We start from the raw sequence: 19,133 nt of genomic DNA, 5'->3' as shown, positions 1-19,133 counted from the left end.
AAACGTATTCGGTACTCTCGCATCGCTTCCAGCATCTGGCCACACACTGAAAAACATCTGGAAGACTATGTGCTTTCATGGCCATATGTATGAGTGCATAACAGGGCTTTCTACAAAATGTGAGAGAGCAAACTTCTAGATGTGGGTTTATGTAGACAAGAAATGTGAGAATTTCCTTTTGACAAGAATTTCAGCCATATATCCGGAAATTGATTTGAGTTTCCGTGTGTGCTCTGATTCACGTATTTGCCTTATTAGAGGTTCGATGTGGTGACGGTTACAGTAAGTTTAAGCATTTTATCTTTTTTTGTTGTCATTGCGCGTGTGAATTCAGGTACAAATTATGACTATGTTAGAGAATTTAAACGAAGCACGGGGACCTGGCAGCGCACTAAACCACTGTTTCCATCGGACCTGCGCCGCACCGGCTGCGCGGCTTTGCGGATCGCAAACTGCAAGCTCTTCCGACTGCAGCTTCAACAAGGATTATTCCGCATTCGCGTCCCTTCTCCGTGATCCGTATGCTGACAGTGGAGGAGACTGGAAGACTTCTGCGCAGTCCACCATAATATAGCTCTATATAAAGGAAAAGCTGAGAAATTACAGCTGAAACTTACACTGTATGCTGTGCTTTGGTATGGTAACTGTTTTTGTTTTAAATGCTTCAAAAGCTTGAGTCTCAGTTCTTTTTTTGGGAACAAATAACTTAAGTCTACATTAAAAAGAAGAGAGGGGGGGAAAATAAAAGGGGGATCAAGGAAACACCTTCAGCCATAACCATTTGGAGTTTAAACCATGTTATTGAAGGAGGTTTTCTGTGTCTGAAATGATGGGAATTGGCATTCTCTGGTGAAGTTTACTGAAAAGCAAAAAATATTTAAGAAGCGTTTCCCCTGAGGGGAACTGATAAGAATAAATGTGCTATCTTGGACTGGATAGCTATAATACACAGAAACTATCTGCTAACCAACCTCCCTGGTATACCGCAAAGACTGTTGTTTGTCTGCGATGCCGTAGGGGATGTTGGTTGTTGCACCTTTTATTTCGAGTCCTTCCTCAAAAGTTAAGGTCTGTGCCTAAAAATGGTGGAGGTGTGTACATAGGATTTTTTCATTCATTTGCAAAGTTTTCATTCCTAGAAATATTTTTTAATATATTTAAAATGGACTAATCTGAAATGGCTACAGTATACTATGGAGAAGTAAACTGTTTTTTCTACGCTGTCCTTTGGCTAGCCTGATGAACTGGCGTACGGACGGGTGTTGTGCATTTCTGCCTGGGCTTTCGTGGCTGTTTCCTTGAAGTAAGAAGCGAAACGGTGTTTGGAACCGGTTACTGACGATTGCTGCTTTTGGTGAAAGGCAACAGAACTTGACAAATTAAAGCAAATAGGTTGTGTTCCTTTTTACTTCAGATTGCTTGCAAACCAAGAGTGGTTTTTAAGACTGAGGATTATCTCTGTTAGAACAAAGATGAAATATGACAAGGTTATATTGGTTTTGCAGAAAACATAATCTTGGACTGAGAGTTAAGGAAAATTTGTACAGTGACTTTAAATTGGGATCAAAAATTGGTTTACTAATGATTTCCGTGCTAAGGTACAGTCTTCTTTATTGCTGTCTGACTTTGAAAGCTGGGATTTATGGTGCGGTTATAGTGAAGAATTTAGCATCTTGCATTTTATTTCTTACTAAGTCTTGTTCACATCAGTAGCGATATTTAATTGACTTTTGTTCGTAGTCTGGATCAGCTGGTGGAACACTTTTACCTCAGTTTTTGATTTCATTATTTTTGCGACGGGTGGGATGTAACCTGTATTTATTTAAAAAGAATAAAACGAGAGAGATAGAAATAGAAAAAAGACCGCCTGCCCTTCAGAAAAAGAGACTTTGTATAACCAGTATTATAACTACATACAATATTTTCCACTCTGCGACTTTGTGGACCTCAGACAAGCCAATCTCTGCCCTGAGTTGTGTTAGCGTAAACCTCCGTCACCTATCGAATCATCTTAGATATGCTGAAATACACTCCCAAACTAGCACAAAAGAGTTATATTTCATTAAATATTCCTTGAAGAGATATTCTGAAACTTAATTCTGCTCAGTCCTTCCATAGCACTCAAGTGTGGTTGGAATTACTCTGATTCTGAGCACAGGGTTTGGAATAAGAGGGCAGCAGCCAAGCCATCGACCATTATTTATTTTTTTTATTATTTTTTACAATGCTGAAGTACTGCAAAACTTGAACTATATACATAAATTTTCTGACCTATATTAGTTGGCATATTAAAAAGTTTATATATTTATGCATTGCAGTAAACTTGATATGTGTGTATATGTATATGTCTTTAGTTTTTAAATTTATATATAATGCTTTACTACCGAAATGTGAACCACTATTTCCATCCTTGGCTGTCTTGTGAAATAAATCAAGTGCTGTTAGTTTACCTGTAAAACTTCCCTTTTTTGAAAATCTTAAATTGTTCAATGTTTTTCTTAGACAAAGTGCCAAGATCCCACGTTCAAAAGTGATGAATGTTCCTAAGTATCTATTTCACTTTTGAGCTCAGTTTTCTAAGTGGCTTAGAAGGCTTTCAAAATTGTTATTCAGAATATCACAGGCTGCTACTTCTTGCGTCCCTGTAGCTTCTCAGTACACTTGCGGGCATTCAGCATCCAGAAAATCTAAGTAATAAATGCACATAATAAATCCAAGTCATACATACCCTAGCAGTGTTTTGCAGTTAAAGTTATGAACCAAATGTTTACACTTAAAGTAGGATTAACAGTAGTTTTGATTTTGTTCTGGGTTTTTTTGGACCATAAATAAACAAATTTGCTGGTAGTTGGAGGATGGTGTGAATGCACTTGGTGAGATTTGACATGGAACTTTAAGCCTCTTCACCTAAAACAGTTAAAAACTTAATTTCTTGGCACATGTGTACTCTGGTGGCTTTGTCTGCAGTTGGTGGTCAGGGGCCAAGTCTCTAGAGATGACATCTCCTGGAGCTTTGCGTGTTGCTCAAGCCAAAAATGTAATCACTCTTGAGATGTCAAAACGGGCTTCCTTGGCCGTACCTCGCAGGGGTGGGGATCGTTCCCCATATGTGTTGTCCATGGGGTCAGCCCAGGAGATGTTGCGGCCCTGTGTGTGTGTTGGAGGCAGTGGATGCATCGCTGAACCGCATGGCAACCAACTCATGAATCTTCTCAGTTTGAAGTCCAGTGCTCTTAGGTGGTTTGGCAGTTTATTTAAGTTGTCCTTGCTTGGCACTGTAGCCTTGACAGCCATCCCTTCTTGATTCCTTGAAGCTCCTGAATCGGCACTCTTAAACCCAGCCAGTTCCCCCACAGGTGGCTTCTCTGAACAGCTTTCTTAGCCAGGTTTCTGCGCAGTCGACTGCCTTCCAAGACCAGATTTGTAGGCACCTGCCTTTATTTACTGAACTGGGTGCCTTGTTAGGGTTGTGAGTTTGTCATGGTGTTGAAGTGCTGATGTTTTGAGACCAGTGTCTCCATTGCTGAAGAGTGTCACCAACCTGGTGCCCACCAAACATCACAGAATCCAGCGGGGCTGGCTCTCAGGTGGTCACACCTTGAGTCAAGCCTGGCACAACCCCAGACGAGGACTCAGCCTCCGTGTCCTTTCCTTCCCCCGGTGTAGCATTGGACAGACCCACTGCAATCAGAAAATCACCCAATTTGGGGTAGGGCTTGTGGAAGATGGGAATAGTGGTGGATTTTTTTTCTCCCCTCACTCCACCTCTTAGCACAATTCCCCCCGGAAAAGTTTCCTCTTCATTTTTCCGTGTGCCACGGATTATTTTTGAAAAAACTCTAGTATTGATAATTTAAGGGCAGAATCCAAAGTTTGAGGGTACAAGTGGGGAAAAGAAGAGGTAATACCATAAGCACACAATGGCATCCTCTGTGCTTGTTTTACATGTGTGGTCTTGTGGCCGCTCTGCACAGCAGAGCGATCATGGAGCAAAGGTAGAAAGTGTTGTTGCTGCCGTAAAATCGATCTCTTGGGTTTCTTAGGGAGGCACGAACCCGCTCTGGTCTCCGTTTCTTACTTTGCCTTGTGAGATGCTCGTGTTCCTAAGGAGGCAGTGCTGGATTTCAAATTCTCATCCTTTCTGGTTTTATAACCTGAAAAAGAGGCATCTGAAGAGTCTTCTGTTCTATTATACCGCAGCGAGGTCTGCCTCTCCTCAAATATTTCATCAGCTATTCCTCAGGTTTTAGTTATTGGAAAAAGCTGTATCAACTCAGCTGTTCCTGATCAAATGACTTTCCATAACTTTGAGGGTACCTCATCTTTAAATTGAAGGCAAATTAATCTGAGATAACACAAAACTGTAGTGGTGAACCTGAAAACAAAGGTGAATTTACAAAATCGGCGCACTGATAACTGTGGGCAGGCTGCATTCCTCTTGCTTTTGACTGCACAGAACTTGCACACCTCAGAGCCCGCCTTCCGAAGCACATTTCTTGCTGAAAATAAGAATTTTTTTTTTCATCCAAGTTACCAAAGCGCCTGGTTTGCTTTACAAACTCCCCTTCCAGAAAACACCAGGCAGCTTCATTGCTTTTTTTGCAGTATTTCTTGTGCCTGTGTGACTTGTTAAATGCACAGGTACCAAACTGAGGGATTCAGGGAGCATTTTTCCCTGGTTGAACTGCAGTTTCTCTGGTTGGTTCCATAAATGCTGTGGCTGTTCAGGATCTCGGTAACGCGCATTTGCCATGCGAAGTGCAGGATGCAATAACAAATGCAAGTTGTTACAAGTGCCAAACTTTTGGTTTCCTCTGTATATAACAATAATCCAGCTGTTCTATTACGTTACAGAGATGCTTAAAAATCACTGTGTTCTGAAAAAGAGCAGTAGTTCCTATTTATTTTTTTTAATCAATACTACTTAAAACACTGTAAAACTTTGTTTTCTAATGCTGTTCTGCAGGTTTGCGTTACTCTTCACAGCTGCCTTGAGACATCACTCCGTGTGATGCGTATGGACACTTTGCTCTTTATTAGAGCACTAGTGCCGTGCAAGTATTTAACAAATAGCAGCTGACAACAGGTTTTAATATTTAAAATGGGAAGTGTTTAGAGAAAGTGGAATTAGTTTGCATTAATCTTACTTGCAGAAGGAAGCTGTGTCTCAGCAAGCGTGGCCGTGCCCAGGGACACAGGCGTACAGAAGATTGTAGCTAAGGTGTGTTTTGCCATATGGATCCTTTCTGCTGCTAATGTTAGCATCAAGGATTTGGCGTTTGTGTTCTCTCGACCCAGGTGGGTGGGAGGAGTGTTAATTATATACATGTTTGTTTTGCAGTTAGAAGCTACTATTTCCATCCTGGAGTATTTCCTCTTACCATTAAGGAATGAGTACAGACCTGCGTGTCCGTCAGTGCTGTAGCCTTTTGACATTTGACATTTGCCGTTGCTCTTCCTCGTTTGTTGTGGGAGTCGGGAGCTGCGTCAGGAGGGTCCGTGTTTCACACTGCCCTGGGCTCAGGTTTACTGACAATTTGGGTACCTGCTCTCCAGCATCCCTGGGGGGTTTGGTTTGGTGTGGTTTTTTTGAGCAATTCCTCACCGTAGGAAGGACTGCAGCCAGGCTTTAAGGTGACAGCTCTGATCAGCCGTGTAATCCAACTGCTGTTGTACTCCAGCAATCAGTTCTCTCAAATTCTTGAATAACAGGTAACTAGAAAAGAACGGACTAAAACCATGCGAAGTGCCTAATTAGATGAACACCTGCTAAAAATGGATTAAGGGTAATAGGAGAATTAAACTATGAACTGCTACCAACAGGTGACTATGTTGTAAGCTCGTTGGTGATACACATTCTTAAATATATTTTAAAACCAGCTTATTCTAGGTAGCTTATTAGTTATAAAAACAATTATAATACATAAAAGATTTGTTTAGAATAATATTTGCAGGTTATTTGCAAAAATCTTTCGAAATGTCTTGAAAAGCGAGCTGGAAAATTGGAAGATTTCTGTGTAGAAGGGGTTAAATCTTGTTGCCCAGTATTTTTGCAGGGTTTTGTGTGAATAACGAACACCTGCCAGAGCGCATCAGTAAATGAATGTGCTCAATGCCGTTGCCTACCTGTGCCCTTGAATTTTCATAATGAAATGAAACTACACTGAGCCCTTGTAAAAGCTGATGGATCTGATTACAATAATAGGATAGGAAGAAGCATCCCCAGTGTAAGTAATGTTATTTAATTGATAAAACATGGAAATGTAATTATTTTCTTTTTAAATACTAGGTGCTTTTGAATCGCCACCTAATGGCCTTGATTTTTTTTTTCCCTTTCCTCCTTCCTTTCTTGTCAGTTAACACTAAGTCATCTGTTTATGTCAAGGGCAAGTTTCTTTTATCTGTAGTTTTAAGCCCAGTCAGAAAGCGTAATTTCTGTGCATTCTAGTAGCATGCTGCACAAACCTTATCCCTGGCTGTTCTTGAGATTCTCATCTTAATGCTCTCAGACGCTAAAACCTCGGGTAGGCAGCATCTGGTTTATTAATTTACACATGACAGCAGGAAAGCATTATCATCCTTGTCGCTTGTTTCGCTATTTTTAGGTCTTCAAAAGCGAAGTCTGAATAATTATTAGATTAAGTAAACTAGTACACCGGGGTGTCTGGCAGAATGGTCAAGCTGAACAGAGCTGATATTCTTTAAAGCTCTTGTTAAAGTTTCTTTCTGAAGGGAAGCCAAGGAGCACCCTCTTAAGAAATACTGGCAAACTCTTTCAGAACCAGTTTTAAACCAGTCCAAGGAACTCTTCTGGATCACTTACAGAAACCGGGATCTGTTCTCGCTTTTGTTTGCTTGGGGAAACAGCTGCTAACTCAATTTGAAGCATTTATTTTCTCCCTGACTTCCAAAACCTAATTATTTACTTCTTGTAATTGAAACTTTTTGGTATTGAAGGGTCTGAGCAAGCTGCGCTCTGTTGGACTCCTCGAAGGTGGCGTTGCAGTGCTGGGGGGGAGGAAAAGCATCAGTAAAGCAAGAAGATTCCTGGGCATTCCCCATGTGCAGTGCTGCTTTCTGGTCTTAATTCTTTTGTCTTTTGCTCTTATTAACAAGATTTTGCTTTTTCTCCTGCTCCAAATTCCCATCTGAATGCATTGCTCTTACCGATGATCCCTAAGAAGAGCTCCTGGGGCTGGAGAACCTCTGCACAAACCCGAGCTCTGTGTGTGCTGGATTTCTGTACATCTCTGCACCCTGTAACTGCGCTCAGTTTGTGTGGGGGAAAGCACTTAATAGACAGTGAAATGACTTTTCATCAGGCTTGTAAAACCAACGTCAGCAGGTTGGGGATCACCTGGACACCTGCAGGCAGAACATCCGTAGCCCATTCCCATACGTGTGGTGCTTGGGGCTGGACATTGACGCCTTGTCCATAGGGAAGAACCCGTGTTCCCGGCTACCTCATTTTTTTTTCTCTGCACTTTGTCCACTATTTTTTGTTGTTTTGGTTTAAATCGCATTTTGTCCTTCAATAAAAAACGAGAAGCAGGGACGCAGCAGGGCAGAGTGATGCCATTGTCCAAGGACAGCTTACTTTAATTTCATTTAAATGCATGTTTCTGTACGGAAAGACCAAGGTTGACATGCAGCTGCTCTAAAAAGTAAATAAAAATTTGTATTGCTTGAAAGTAACTATTATACTTGTAAATGAGAGAAACAATTGAAAGACTGTCCTGACAATTTTTAAATAGGAAAAAATCTGTTTGAAGAATAGAATTCTCTGCTCTTTTAAGACAGATCAGATAGTTTTTCTCTCCGCCTCTGCTCTGCACTGTTTTACCTGTGAACTTGATCCATTATCTCAATAGGGAGATTCACTGATTTTTCTGTAATGTCTAATCTGGATTTTTTTTTTTTTTTTTCCCATGGAGTTCCCCATTTACTCATAGGGGAAAAACTGTCCAAATAAATACCCACCTTCTGTACCTGAGGTTATGTATTTGCTCATTTCTTTGGTATCTTCAGGCATGCAGGGTTTTGCTTAACTTGAAGAATTTAAACAAACAAACAAACGAGTGTGCTTTCTTCTGCTTCCGAAGGTGCTATTTTGACATATTTTTTGAATTTCTTACACTGTGCTTGACTTCTTACAGTAGCAATGTAAGCTGATAATCAGCTAGTGCTTGTTCTCTGGGTTTGGGGTTTTTTGGGGTATTTGGTCCTTTTCTTAAAAAACACATCCCTTTTCATAAAGACAGTTTCCAAACTGTCAAAGGCCTTAAGGATACAAAATGCAATGGGAAAATGCTACCTTTTTTCTGTCTTCATAAAGGCAAAACCAAGAAATGCTTCGTGGGGAACGTTCTCCTCTTAAAATTTTAAGTAGCAGCACCTATTGACTTTGAATTAAATGTAGCGAGCGTTTTCCTGGCCATGCAGACATTGCGGGGATAAAACAAGGAGCTGTTTGTCTCACTTTTCCTTCCAGAGCCCTCCTCTGGCATCGTGGTGGGTATTCAGTCAATATTCATCCTCCTGGGCTCGGTCCCCGGCCGTGTGTTGTCCCCTGCGTGTCTGGGACACTGACCAATGTGGCTGTTGAAGCATCGGGATGTTGGGCCACATGTGGGTTTTTTCTTGGACCTCGTCCGTTTGTCCCTCATTCCAGAGGCTAGGGGGGTCTGTCCAGCCTGGAGGAGGCTCCTGGCTGCGGCCATTGGCAGGGGACACCAGCTTGGTAGGGCTGTGGAGAAGCTCTTGTAGATGCAAGAGCTGAATTGGGAGTCCTGTGTAGGAACTTCGTTGCTGTCCTGGTTGTTCTGTGTTTTATTTTGGTTTAATCTATATCATCAGTTCCGTTTAGGGATTTGGTAATGTGACATAAAAAAATCATGCTTCTGCCCTGTGTGAAGCAGCAGGAAGGATCAAGGGGTTGATGTTTGAACTTGTCCCATCTCCAGCCATCAGATTAATGCCTTTCCACAGGCTTCATCGTGCCAGTGGTGCCGCATTTCTCGGTCCTGTCAATCCAAGAGCCCTTTAGCCCTTTGAAGAGCGCCAAGGCTGCCTTGTTCTTCTGCTCCCCGTTGGGTGCTGCTCCCTCGTCCAGCCGGTCGTTGTCCAGGAGCCACGGGCTGGTGGGGCTTCGTGAGCAGTGTCTGCGTTTCCTGCAGCCCCGGCTGAAGAACAGCCGGTAAGTGAGGGGCCAGGAGCAAATCCCTGCAGAACTTGCAAATCCTTGATCCTCTGATTTTTGGGAAGGCTGAGGAGCCTTGCTGTTCATTCCCAGGCCTGTGTGTGATGTCTGAGGCTCACAGCTGTGTCCTGGCTGCACGGATGAGAATGAGTCCACCCTACCCCTTCTATAAGGGTAAGATACAAAGGTTTATGGGCTGAGTGTTGTAGGAGATCTAATATTTTGCATTTATTGTGTTTAAATCTGAAAATATTGGAGGCTCTGGAACTATTTCTGCAGTGTAGAGCAGCACGTGTTGGCCTAAATAACTGAGTAGCTCCTGGCCACCTGGTTTTCCCCTCTGCTTTTTTTTTTGAGATCGCAGAAGTGTGAAACTGCTTCCCAGTTTGTATGCTTGCTGGTTTAATAATCTGAAACAGGAACCTGACAGGTTGACATTGTTTTAATTTTGCCTTCCAAAGGAAAAAGAAAAATTTGTTCATGTTAAGTGCTTTACCTTCAGAGTTTTCCCTCTGTAAACTATGTTGATTGAGTACTATGAATCTTGTAGGATTGGACTAAGGAATTGAAATACATATTATATGAGTGATGGCTAATGTAGTCTGACTTTGCACTGTACAAATATTCTATTTTAGCATAAGAGAACGAAATAACAATTACATTGATTAATCCAACTATGATATCTGTATTCCATGAGCCGAGTAATAGGAGGGTGTTGGAATGTGATGCCACGTCCCTGCTGCTCTCCTAAAGGTTCGATGTTCTCTCAGATCTAAGATCTTGGTAATTACCAGGATATTGTCAGAATATATTGCCGCTTTTTCTACAAACAAATACATCAGTGTGGTGTGGTAGAACACTCACCTGGTCTTGTTTACCATCACTGGAATGCAGCTTGACAGGGAGGTTTATTCCTGTCACCCAGCTGTCATGCTTCAACTTCTGTATTACAGATGTATTTACTGTTACAGGCTTTTTATGTGAGTACCTTTTCTGTGGGTCTTTGTGCTTTGTGTGGGAGTGGAGGTTTTGCTTTTATTTGTTTATGTACCCACTGCAAAATCTTCTTGTGTTGCTTTAAAAGTGAGTCTATGAGTCACTTGGGGCCAGGCTTTGGAATGCTCTGACCTGAGTATGTTGCGTTCCTTCTGTTTAAAAAAAAGGGGAAAATAAGACGTAAATGCTCTTTGGCCTCAATCAAACTATGCAATATAGTGCACCAGAGAGCTGAATTCCTTGTGATACAGAAGACAGACGGCTCTTGTGTCCTTCCACATCCAGTCCTTGGTCCAAGGTTAGGAGAACTTGTACTCCATGGCCGCCCAAGAATCTTGCATCCAGATCAACTCCTGTTCACTGGTTTTTCTCCTTCCCCCTCGCCTTACCCCGCGGTTTTTCGGGTATTTTGGCTCTGAATGACGTGCTGTCGAAGTGTATCCCTCCTGTCAGTCGTGTCTTGTTGTCAAGTGGACCTTGTCTTGTAAACCTGCCAGTGTGGCTTCCCCGCTGGAGTAGGCTAGGGGCTATTTCACCACGTCTGCACCTCCTTGCTCCAGAGCATGTCATACGTTTTGGGTTTGCCGTGCCCCTGCGGGTAGATGCAGGTCTTGCTTTTACGTCCCTGTGCTGTTCAGTTGTGGCTCTGGTGCTGACAGTAAAGAATACCTGCAACATCTCAAATCCAGTCCAGGTAACCTTTCACTTCCACCGCGCGTCTGTGTGTGTATATTTAATTTTACTGCTTCCACGGCAATTCAGGGATAAATGCGCATGTGGTCAGGAATGCTGGTAAAGGTTCTTTATTCTCTCGTTGCTTTATTTATCCAGTGAAGTTTGTTCCTTGCGTTCCTCTTCTTCCCCCTATTAAATACTTATAAAACCAGTACACTCTTTTCCCCTGGTTCTGTGTCCCCTGAGTAGCATTTCTGTACCAGTTGATCATGTCCTCCCACCTTTACATGCATTTTTCTGATTATTCTTCTGTATTTGTCACTTACATAACCCACCTTTGTACCTCATACCGCTGCTCTCTCCTAACTCCGTTTACTATTTTGCCTTTCTTTAGTTCAGGTTAACCTTGATTTATTTCTCTGCTTTCAAAAAGGGATTTCGGTGCCTAACGCTGGGAACAAACAGAAAATCTCTGCAGGTGTCTGTGTATATTCATTCCCTCCCTGGCACATACAGTGTAAGGGCTTCAGCCCATTCCATTCCCAGCCCCGGGTTGTTCCTGGTGCGAGGCAGGACAAAGTCTGAAGGCGTTTCTTCTTTCTTTCGGTAATTGAAAATATTTGGAGATTTTCTTCTTCAGAAGTAGCCACTGCGGATGAGCAGCTGGCCTGCGAGAGGGTTCTTATGCTTCCATATTCAGTATTTTTAATTGAGGAACAAATAATTTATTTTGGAGAGAAATGTAAATTTTTTTGTATTTGTATGTCAAAGTGGCCTTTATAGGAAAAGCACATAAAATATTTAGATTAAAATTGCTTAGTTGTGTAATTTTAGTGGGGATTTTTGTATCGACAGGGTTTCTATGCATTTTTCAAAATATACTTGCTGTTTTGTGTTAGAATTATTGGAAATATTTTTTAAAATGTGTATTACCACATTTTCCATGGTTGATCCCTTTACTATCGTTCCTTTTGAATACTAAAAAGATTTTAATTAACCCTGTAAATTCATTTTCCCCCACAAATATTTGCATTAAGTCAATATAATGAGTTATAGCCTGGGTATGTGGCTTTAAGGGAATAGGCCTAGTAGTGTAGCTTAATTACGGAGAGATCTTTTTGGAGAAGGGCAGTACACAGTGTTTCAATTGCACTTAAAAGACTAAATTAGGAGATTCGGTTTTTGCTGTACCTCACTGGGTTGTTTTTTTTTTTAAACTGTTTCCATTTTATGTTGTTTACACTTGAGCATTATTTAAATATGTACCATTTGTGCAGTTTGCGATTCTCCTTCATTCTGTTGGGGTAATATTAATGTTAGCAGATACGGGAAGTTTTGGGAAGCATGTGGTATCCTGATGGATATGGCAGGAGTTTGGGAGGGAAGGGAAGGTAGATCCATTAGGGTATTTTTCCATTTCATTATGTACACATTTTCGCATTAGCAGAGACTAAAGTAACTGAACTTAAAATTGAATTGTAAGTAAAATTAGTGGTTTAGGGATGGGGGGGAACAAAGACGGGGTTTGCAGAACTGCAGGCAAAAATACGCCTGAGTTGCTCTGCAGTGTGATTGCCAGGACTGCCTATGCAAAGTACAACCCGAGGTGGGTACATCAGAGCCTTCTGTTCTTGCTCCTGTTTTACTTTCTCTTCCTGAGGTGTTATTGCTAAGTAGAACCTTCCTGGGAATGTTTGATACTTCGATTTTAATCATTTGAGGTTTATATTTTAATTTTAATTTTTTCTCTTGTTTCTGTTTCATAAGAGATCCCACATGGTTCATAGGTTAGTGTAAGTGCAAGTCTTTAGGTGTAGTAACAAATGAACATTGCATGCTACCATGTATTCTCATAATTGAAGAAAAATGTGCAATTTTAATGGCACTTTGACCTAGTGCTGAAACACTGGGTTTTGCAATGGAACAAACTCTTCAACGATTGAAAACACTCTGTCTACATTAGATGTCTTGAAAGTGAAGAAAAAGGCAGTTACTCCAGTTGTACCCACAGATCATTTGGTATTGATGTATTTTTTTCAGTTTTGTGATCTGTTATTAGAAAAATACACATTTCTTGGTTTACTTTAGTTGCCATAAATTGCCCAGTGCAGAGTCAGGTCCACCTCCATCTGTTTATGTTCGTGGAGTAGTTGCACATGAAATTGTAACAGCAAAGCAGGAAAGCTGTTTGGTTACCTACCAGTAACCTCCCGTGCAGAATTGCTTTGTGGCTCGTGACGATACGAAAAGGGACACAAGAATTTTCCTGGATTAAGTAGCACTCACTTTGTTTACGTGTTCAGTATAACGTTGGGTGACTAAAGGGAGGTTCCCTTTTTAAAGTATTTGACTTGTGCTTTGGGGACTTAGTTGCCACTGTGCAAATTGTGCTGTAATATTGTACCAAGGATCAGTGAAAGTGTTTTATCTTTTTTAATGTCGTTTGTATTTGACCGGGTTTTATAAATGTAAGAAAACAGAGTGTTGTATTTTGATCTGAACTTGCGTATGGTAAAAGTAACTTTGCTTTATGTATTGGAGGTTTGTTCAGAACTTGAATTATTTTATAGAAGGGTACAGACCAAAATTAATTGTCTTAAAGGTGTTTAATAAACTAACCAAATAAAACATTGATGGTTTGAAAACTTGTTAACTGCTCCTTATGCTTTTTCTTTCTAAAAGAAAGGAAGAACATAGTTCAAGATTTTTTTTATTCTCATTCTTTGTAAGACCTTGAGAGAAAAGTAGTAGATTTTTATAAATATCATCTCCCATGAGTTATCTGTTTTATTATTAAACATTCCTACATGCCAGAAGTTTAATCAAAGGGGAAAACCCAAAGGAAATAAATGGAGGAGGAAAGGCTGAGGAAACAGGGGAGGCGGGAGCTTTCCCTCTGCGCTGCTGGGGATGCTGGTGATGGCCGCGCCGGGAGAAACGGGGTGGGAAGGAGCTTCTGCTCACCTGTGGAAACTCTCGTGGTTGTTTGAAGGTCTCTGTTCTCCCCTGTGGTCACCTTCACTCGTCCTCTCTACAGACACTTCTGCTTTCATGTGACCTTTAAAAGCAGAGCAGAAAAATACGTGAAGTGTAACTGCTCCCAAGGGCGGGTGCAAACGGCTCCTTGCAGGGCTGCGGAGATTTGGCGACCCTCGTTGCACCATGGTGTGCGCACGTAACCTCTGCAAGTTCAGACATCTGGACTTTTTTAGGATGCCAAGCAGCTGCAACTCAAATGAAGCAATATGCTTCCTTCGTGCTGTGCTTCTCCCTTTCCTGGTGTGCTGGCCATTGCTTCTGCTAGAGCTGCCTCCCCTGAGACAGAGGAGCTGGAGCAAAGGCTTCGTACTGTTAACAGGAGGGGTTCCATCGTGGGAGCGCGATGGCAGCAGTGAATTCAGCCGCTGCAGTAGTCCAACACCTTTTGATCTTCAGGAAAGTAAAATTATTTCATCCAGAGCTCTGTCTGCCTTTCCTCGAATAAAAGGCCAAGGAAGCAAGGCCAAAAGTGAGGTAGGAGTTGAGGCAGAGCTGAGTTTTGGGGTAGCTCGGGCAAGGGGAGCGAAGGGGGATGGCAGAGCTACTGCCTCAAAGCAGACTGCAAAACGGGGTGCTGCAAGCATGTATTCTAAAAGAGACGGTGGGTATTAGGGCAGAAAGGTGGATATTTGCTCAATGAAAACGTTTTCTTAGTTCAACAACCACACCAAGCAAAGCACAGCCAGTTTGGTGCAGAGAGCCGGAGGCCTCCAGTGTAAACACAGGCTGACGATAGGGAATCTCGTGTTGATTTACCCTTGTTGCTGGTGTTCCCATGGTTATGGCTGCGTAGATGGGCTCTGCCGTATCTCCTGTCTTACTGAGTCTGGGAAACAAAGACAGGAGGGAGAACTTGGATTTATCTTTATTCCACAGCCTGGAATCCTAACAGAAAGGGAAGAAGCCTGCTGCCTGGTTTCCTTTCCCTTTTGTGCACAGAAGAGTGGTAACTTCAAGTTTCCATTTCTTCTTCTTTCTGCCTCCTCTTTTTTTTTTTTTTCTAAAATATTGCAGGAGAAATCCAGAAATGGTTCTTTCAACAGGATTTTCAGCCGAGGCTCTCAACACCTAGGACAAGGCCTCCCTGTGTCTTCTTCATTGCAAGGTACTTGCCAGGGTGGCTGCACGCCGAGTTTAGGCCACAGGACTTGTCTCGTGGTGTCTGTGCCACAGGGAGTCACAATTGTCCACGCACTTCTACCCCAGCCTGGGAGAAGTGTCCCACCAGCTTTTCCTGGCCGGAATGTGCTGGGAGAGATGACACAGCTGGCAAAGGTCAGACTTGTGTGGAGGTGTTGGGGATGTGTAAGCCCCGGCTTTGCTGAGCCAGGCTCTTCCCAGGGCCAGTGTCTCCTTGGTAAGAGGTGGCATCTGTGTCCTTTGCAGAGCCCAGGCCTCAGAGCAGGATTTGACCTGGCTGAGTTTTCCAGGTGAAGAAGAGAAATGAGGTGGTGTGGGAAGGACAAGAAGCTTCGCAGAGTAGGTAACTGGCTCCTGGCCTCCAGAATCTCAAACTGAGCATAAGCCCCGCTTCTCGCTAAGCTCCGTGTTGCTAAGTCAGCCCTTTGGCACAATGATCACTGGAAACAGGAAAATTAACTGAGGAATAAATTACTGTTTGGAGTACAACCCTTTATTTTTTTGTCTGGAAGCTGCTGGGAAGTCAAAGGCAAAAATTAATGCAGAGTTCCCAAGGTCCTGGGAAAGGTGCAAGTCATTCACATGAATGTTATTGCCGCTCAACAGATTTTGCTGCTCCAGGTGAAGCCAACAGCAGCAGGATCAGACCTATTATTTTTGCTTTTTCTCCAGTGTGTTTGGACACGCACAGGCCAAGCTCTGTCACGTGTGGCCTCCGAGGAACCGTGAACCCAACACCATGGGCTGGGCTGAAGGACTTGGCTAATGGAGAGTTTACGGTAAGAGCAAAATGTATTTTTAACCACCAGGATATGCTTATCGTCAGGAAAGGGCAAGCAGCACTCCTATCTCTCCAGGGAAGGGGAAGTGTTGAGCGTGACTTTAGTTTTGTCCAACTCATTTCCAAAGTCTGAAAGGTTTCTTTTCTTGCTGAGGCATGTTGTTCGATTAAAATAGGGAGTTAAATAGACATCAATCCCAGGTCACAGGTGAAAAATATTAAATACCAGGCGTGGAGTGTTTTTCCATTGCATGTGATGGACGTTCAGGAAAGACCTTTGGAAAAAGTGCTTTGAAACAAGTCTGTTTGGCTTTTTTAGATACACAATGAACCTGTCCAGAAGCTTTTGATTTTTTTCAGAGCAGCTTTGATGTTCTTGAAGAGAAAAGCATATTCCCTTCACAGTTCTCTACCTTGCTGCTTCTGGAACAAGCGGCACATCAGGTGCCTGCGATCTTGGGCTGCTTTTTGGCTTGGGTGCTTTGCTCGTAAAGGGGCTGGATACGTCCCCTCGCTTGTCATGGTCCCTGTTGGATCTCTGCCAGCCCAGAGAGGGGCTGCTGGGCTCTTCTGGGCTTCCTCCCTACCTGTGCCCATGACCTGGGACACAAGCACAGGGTTCACCTCCCCGGCAGCAGGGCCCTTACATTTTGCATGGCCTGTGCTCCTCTCCCATTCCCTAATCCTGCCCCTGGACTAGAAAAGCCTTTCAATGAGACACGTTACAATTTGCTTGCGGGACAGGGTTTTGCTGATCCCGTAAATACTCGCTTGCCTGTTTTAGTCAGCGGTAGGAGTCACTAAGAAAAGAAACGCTTTGAAATGCTAAAAGTTGCCTGACAGAAGAGACAGGCTGAGGGTGTTCCCACAGTGCCTCATACCCTTCCCAGATGGAACAGCGCTGCTGCCCACCTCCCCAAAATCAGCCTCCCCATCCTCCCACCAGCATCCCCATCAGCTGCCAGACCTCCCTCCTTGCTCCCTCTCCGGGCTCCCCCTGCCTTTCCCCAGTGGCCCCTTCTCTAAGGATGGTTGCGTCCTTAATGCTCCTCCTTGCGCTCTTTTTTGCAGTTTCAGGTCTAAAAGCCGTAACCCGCACGCTGAAATTGCGCCGTGGCACTGGCTGCAGTCTGTGTGCGGTGGGACGGCCGGGCAGCGGGTTAGGCCTGACATAGTGCCCGCTTACAGCTCAGCTCGGTTTTTCTTTCATCACTGGATGCGGTGACCTCGCAGGGACGGGGAAGGGAGTGGCTGAGTGGGATTGTCCCAGATTTGTGCTCCCTGATATGCTGGTGTCTGCGGTGAGTCACGGGCGCTGGGGAGAGGGAGGCACCCGGGGCTGCTGGCTCCGAGATCCCATCTCTCCTTGGGAAGGGCTTATCTGCGCCATCGGCTGCCCGCGGAGCCGAGGGCAATGCTCTCCTCTCGGAAGGGCTTGGACATCAGGTGGGGCGATTCTTTGCTTCTTGCTATCTGCGCTTCAGCAAGTTTCGCTGATTTGCAATTAAATCTCCTTTCATGTTGGTTTTAATTGCCCTCTCAGTTCCCCATACTATATAATAATGCTGAAGAACCCATTCTTGGTGCTTCGGTTCATCTCTTCCTTGTCTCAGCTGCATCTGTGCTGTTCTCCTTGCTGTCATAGTGTGAAATATTCAGGGAGAAATGTGAGATTCCCTCATCTGAAAGTCACAAACCACATCTTAGAGCTTGCATGAGGCACAGGAACATTCCTGGCTCTAACTGCTTTGAAGAGCAAAGGAAAACTGCAAGCACCACATTGTCTGGTCTTGGCAGATGCTTTGGAGACCAGCCCGTCTTCATGGGAATTAGGTTGTTACTATTAGTTTATTTTTTGTAAGGACCTGAGCAAATCCTCAGTCATTTTTCCATTTTCATAAAGCAGTTTGTGAATCACACGTACGTAAAAATGAAGGAGTTAGCAAATGCTGGCTCCCTTTGATGTACAGTAATCTAGTCTCCTCATTTTTATAACTGCTCCTTGGAATCTTCCATCATATTCCGAACATTTCAGTGAAAGCTGGAAAATACCCCCCAGACTACCTTGTAGTTGTTTAAAGAGAACAAGAAGGTTGTGCAAGCTAAAATGAAAACAAAACTGATTTGCAGCTGAATGATTGTGTAACGCACATTAAGAAATGAGACGAGGAAAGGGCTGAGGAAGAACCTTCTGAAACAAACCCTTCAGGTGTGGGGCAGTGGCTGAGGTGAAACAGTCCCTGCTCAGAGAAATGTGCTGGGCTCACTACTTGGTACAGGAATAACCTTATGCCATCATAATATGTTGCAGATGCAGAGAATAATTTAGTGGTAGCGCAGCTGTTGCCTATTTTATTCTTGAGTTTGAAGAGGAAGCTATAATGTTATTCCAAATGTTTTCCTATCTATAGAAGTGAATTTGAACTAGAAGTTCCCTGTTTCCACTTGGCAGTGTGGTGAGAGAACATCTTCCTACAGGATTTCTGTGGGGTGTTCACTTCTGTGGAAGTGCCTCGGTTTAGTGGTTTAGTAAAAAGAGAAATCTCCTTTCTTTCTTTATGGTTGCATGTAACCATTTGGAAAAGGCAGTTATCTAGATCAGGGTAACATAGTTTAATAGAGGAAGAGCTATCATCACAGCCACACGCCCCTCATACCCCTGTACCGGTTTCAGAGAAATCTGGAAGGAAGGCAGGAATCTTCCATAATGTTTCTTGGGCTGAATCAACACCCGGTTTCCAACATGCGATGTTGGCGTCGCTCTTGTGGTTGACCCTGAGCTACAGGCGGCAGTAAGACTGCAAAGTAAGGCCAAAATCTATCAGATATTTAGAGGTATGCTTAGGTTTTGTATTTGCCAAATCTTTGGTCTGTCCTTGCCAGGCCCTTATGAACACAGCAGACTGCGGGGCAGGGAAGTGTTGCTTGGACCCAGAGTGACACATCGTTGAAAGCAGAACAGATTGGGAAATCTGAAAATTTGGAGGACCGAGGGAATGCGTTCTCAGCAGAGCTTCTCACAGATTCTTCCACCACTGTACCAGTTTATTAAAGAGACCTGAAAAAAAACCTAGTTCCTGCCAGGCCGGGTGACTCCTATCACAGCTATGACTGGTTTGTTCCATTTGCAAGTCAAAGCAAGTTTCTCCTCTCTCTTGAAGGTACGTAATTATCAAGATCATCCTTATTGCTACACCCGCTACCATTGCCTATAATCTTTTGGTATTTGCACTTTCCTGGCACAGTCCTGATTTGCAAAACAAAGTTTGCATGTGTGATAAGTTTAGCACAAGAGACTCTTCT

The 19,133-nt window shown here is 43.2% G+C and overlaps 1 protein-coding gene across 2 annotated transcripts in view; it reads left to right on the top strand.

Moving 5' to 3' along the window:
- Nucleotides 1-13,523, top strand: part of GAN (gigaxonin) — a 39,834-nt gene extending 26,311 nt beyond the window's left edge. For both annotated transcript variants that reach the window (XM_065848475.2, XM_071814180.1), the window contains exon 11: nucleotides 335-13,523. In XM_065848475.2, coding sequence (XP_065704547.1) covers nucleotides 335-516 — 182 coding nt within the window. In that variant the 3' untranslated portion in view covers nucleotides 517-13,523. The remainder of the gene's footprint in view (nucleotides 1-334) is intronic.
- Nucleotides 13,524-19,133: the final 5,610 nt, after the last annotated feature.

The sequence above is a fragment of the Patagioenas fasciata genome, chromosome 13 (genome assembly GCF_037038585.1).
Source record: "Patagioenas fasciata isolate bPatFas1 chromosome 13, bPatFas1.hap1, whole genome shotgun sequence".
In the NCBI taxonomy this organism is placed as follows: Eukaryota; Metazoa; Chordata; class Aves; order Columbiformes; family Columbidae; genus Patagioenas; species Patagioenas fasciata.
Note: the sequence above shows the minus strand (reverse complement) of the source record. Positions and strands in the feature narration are given on the sequence as shown.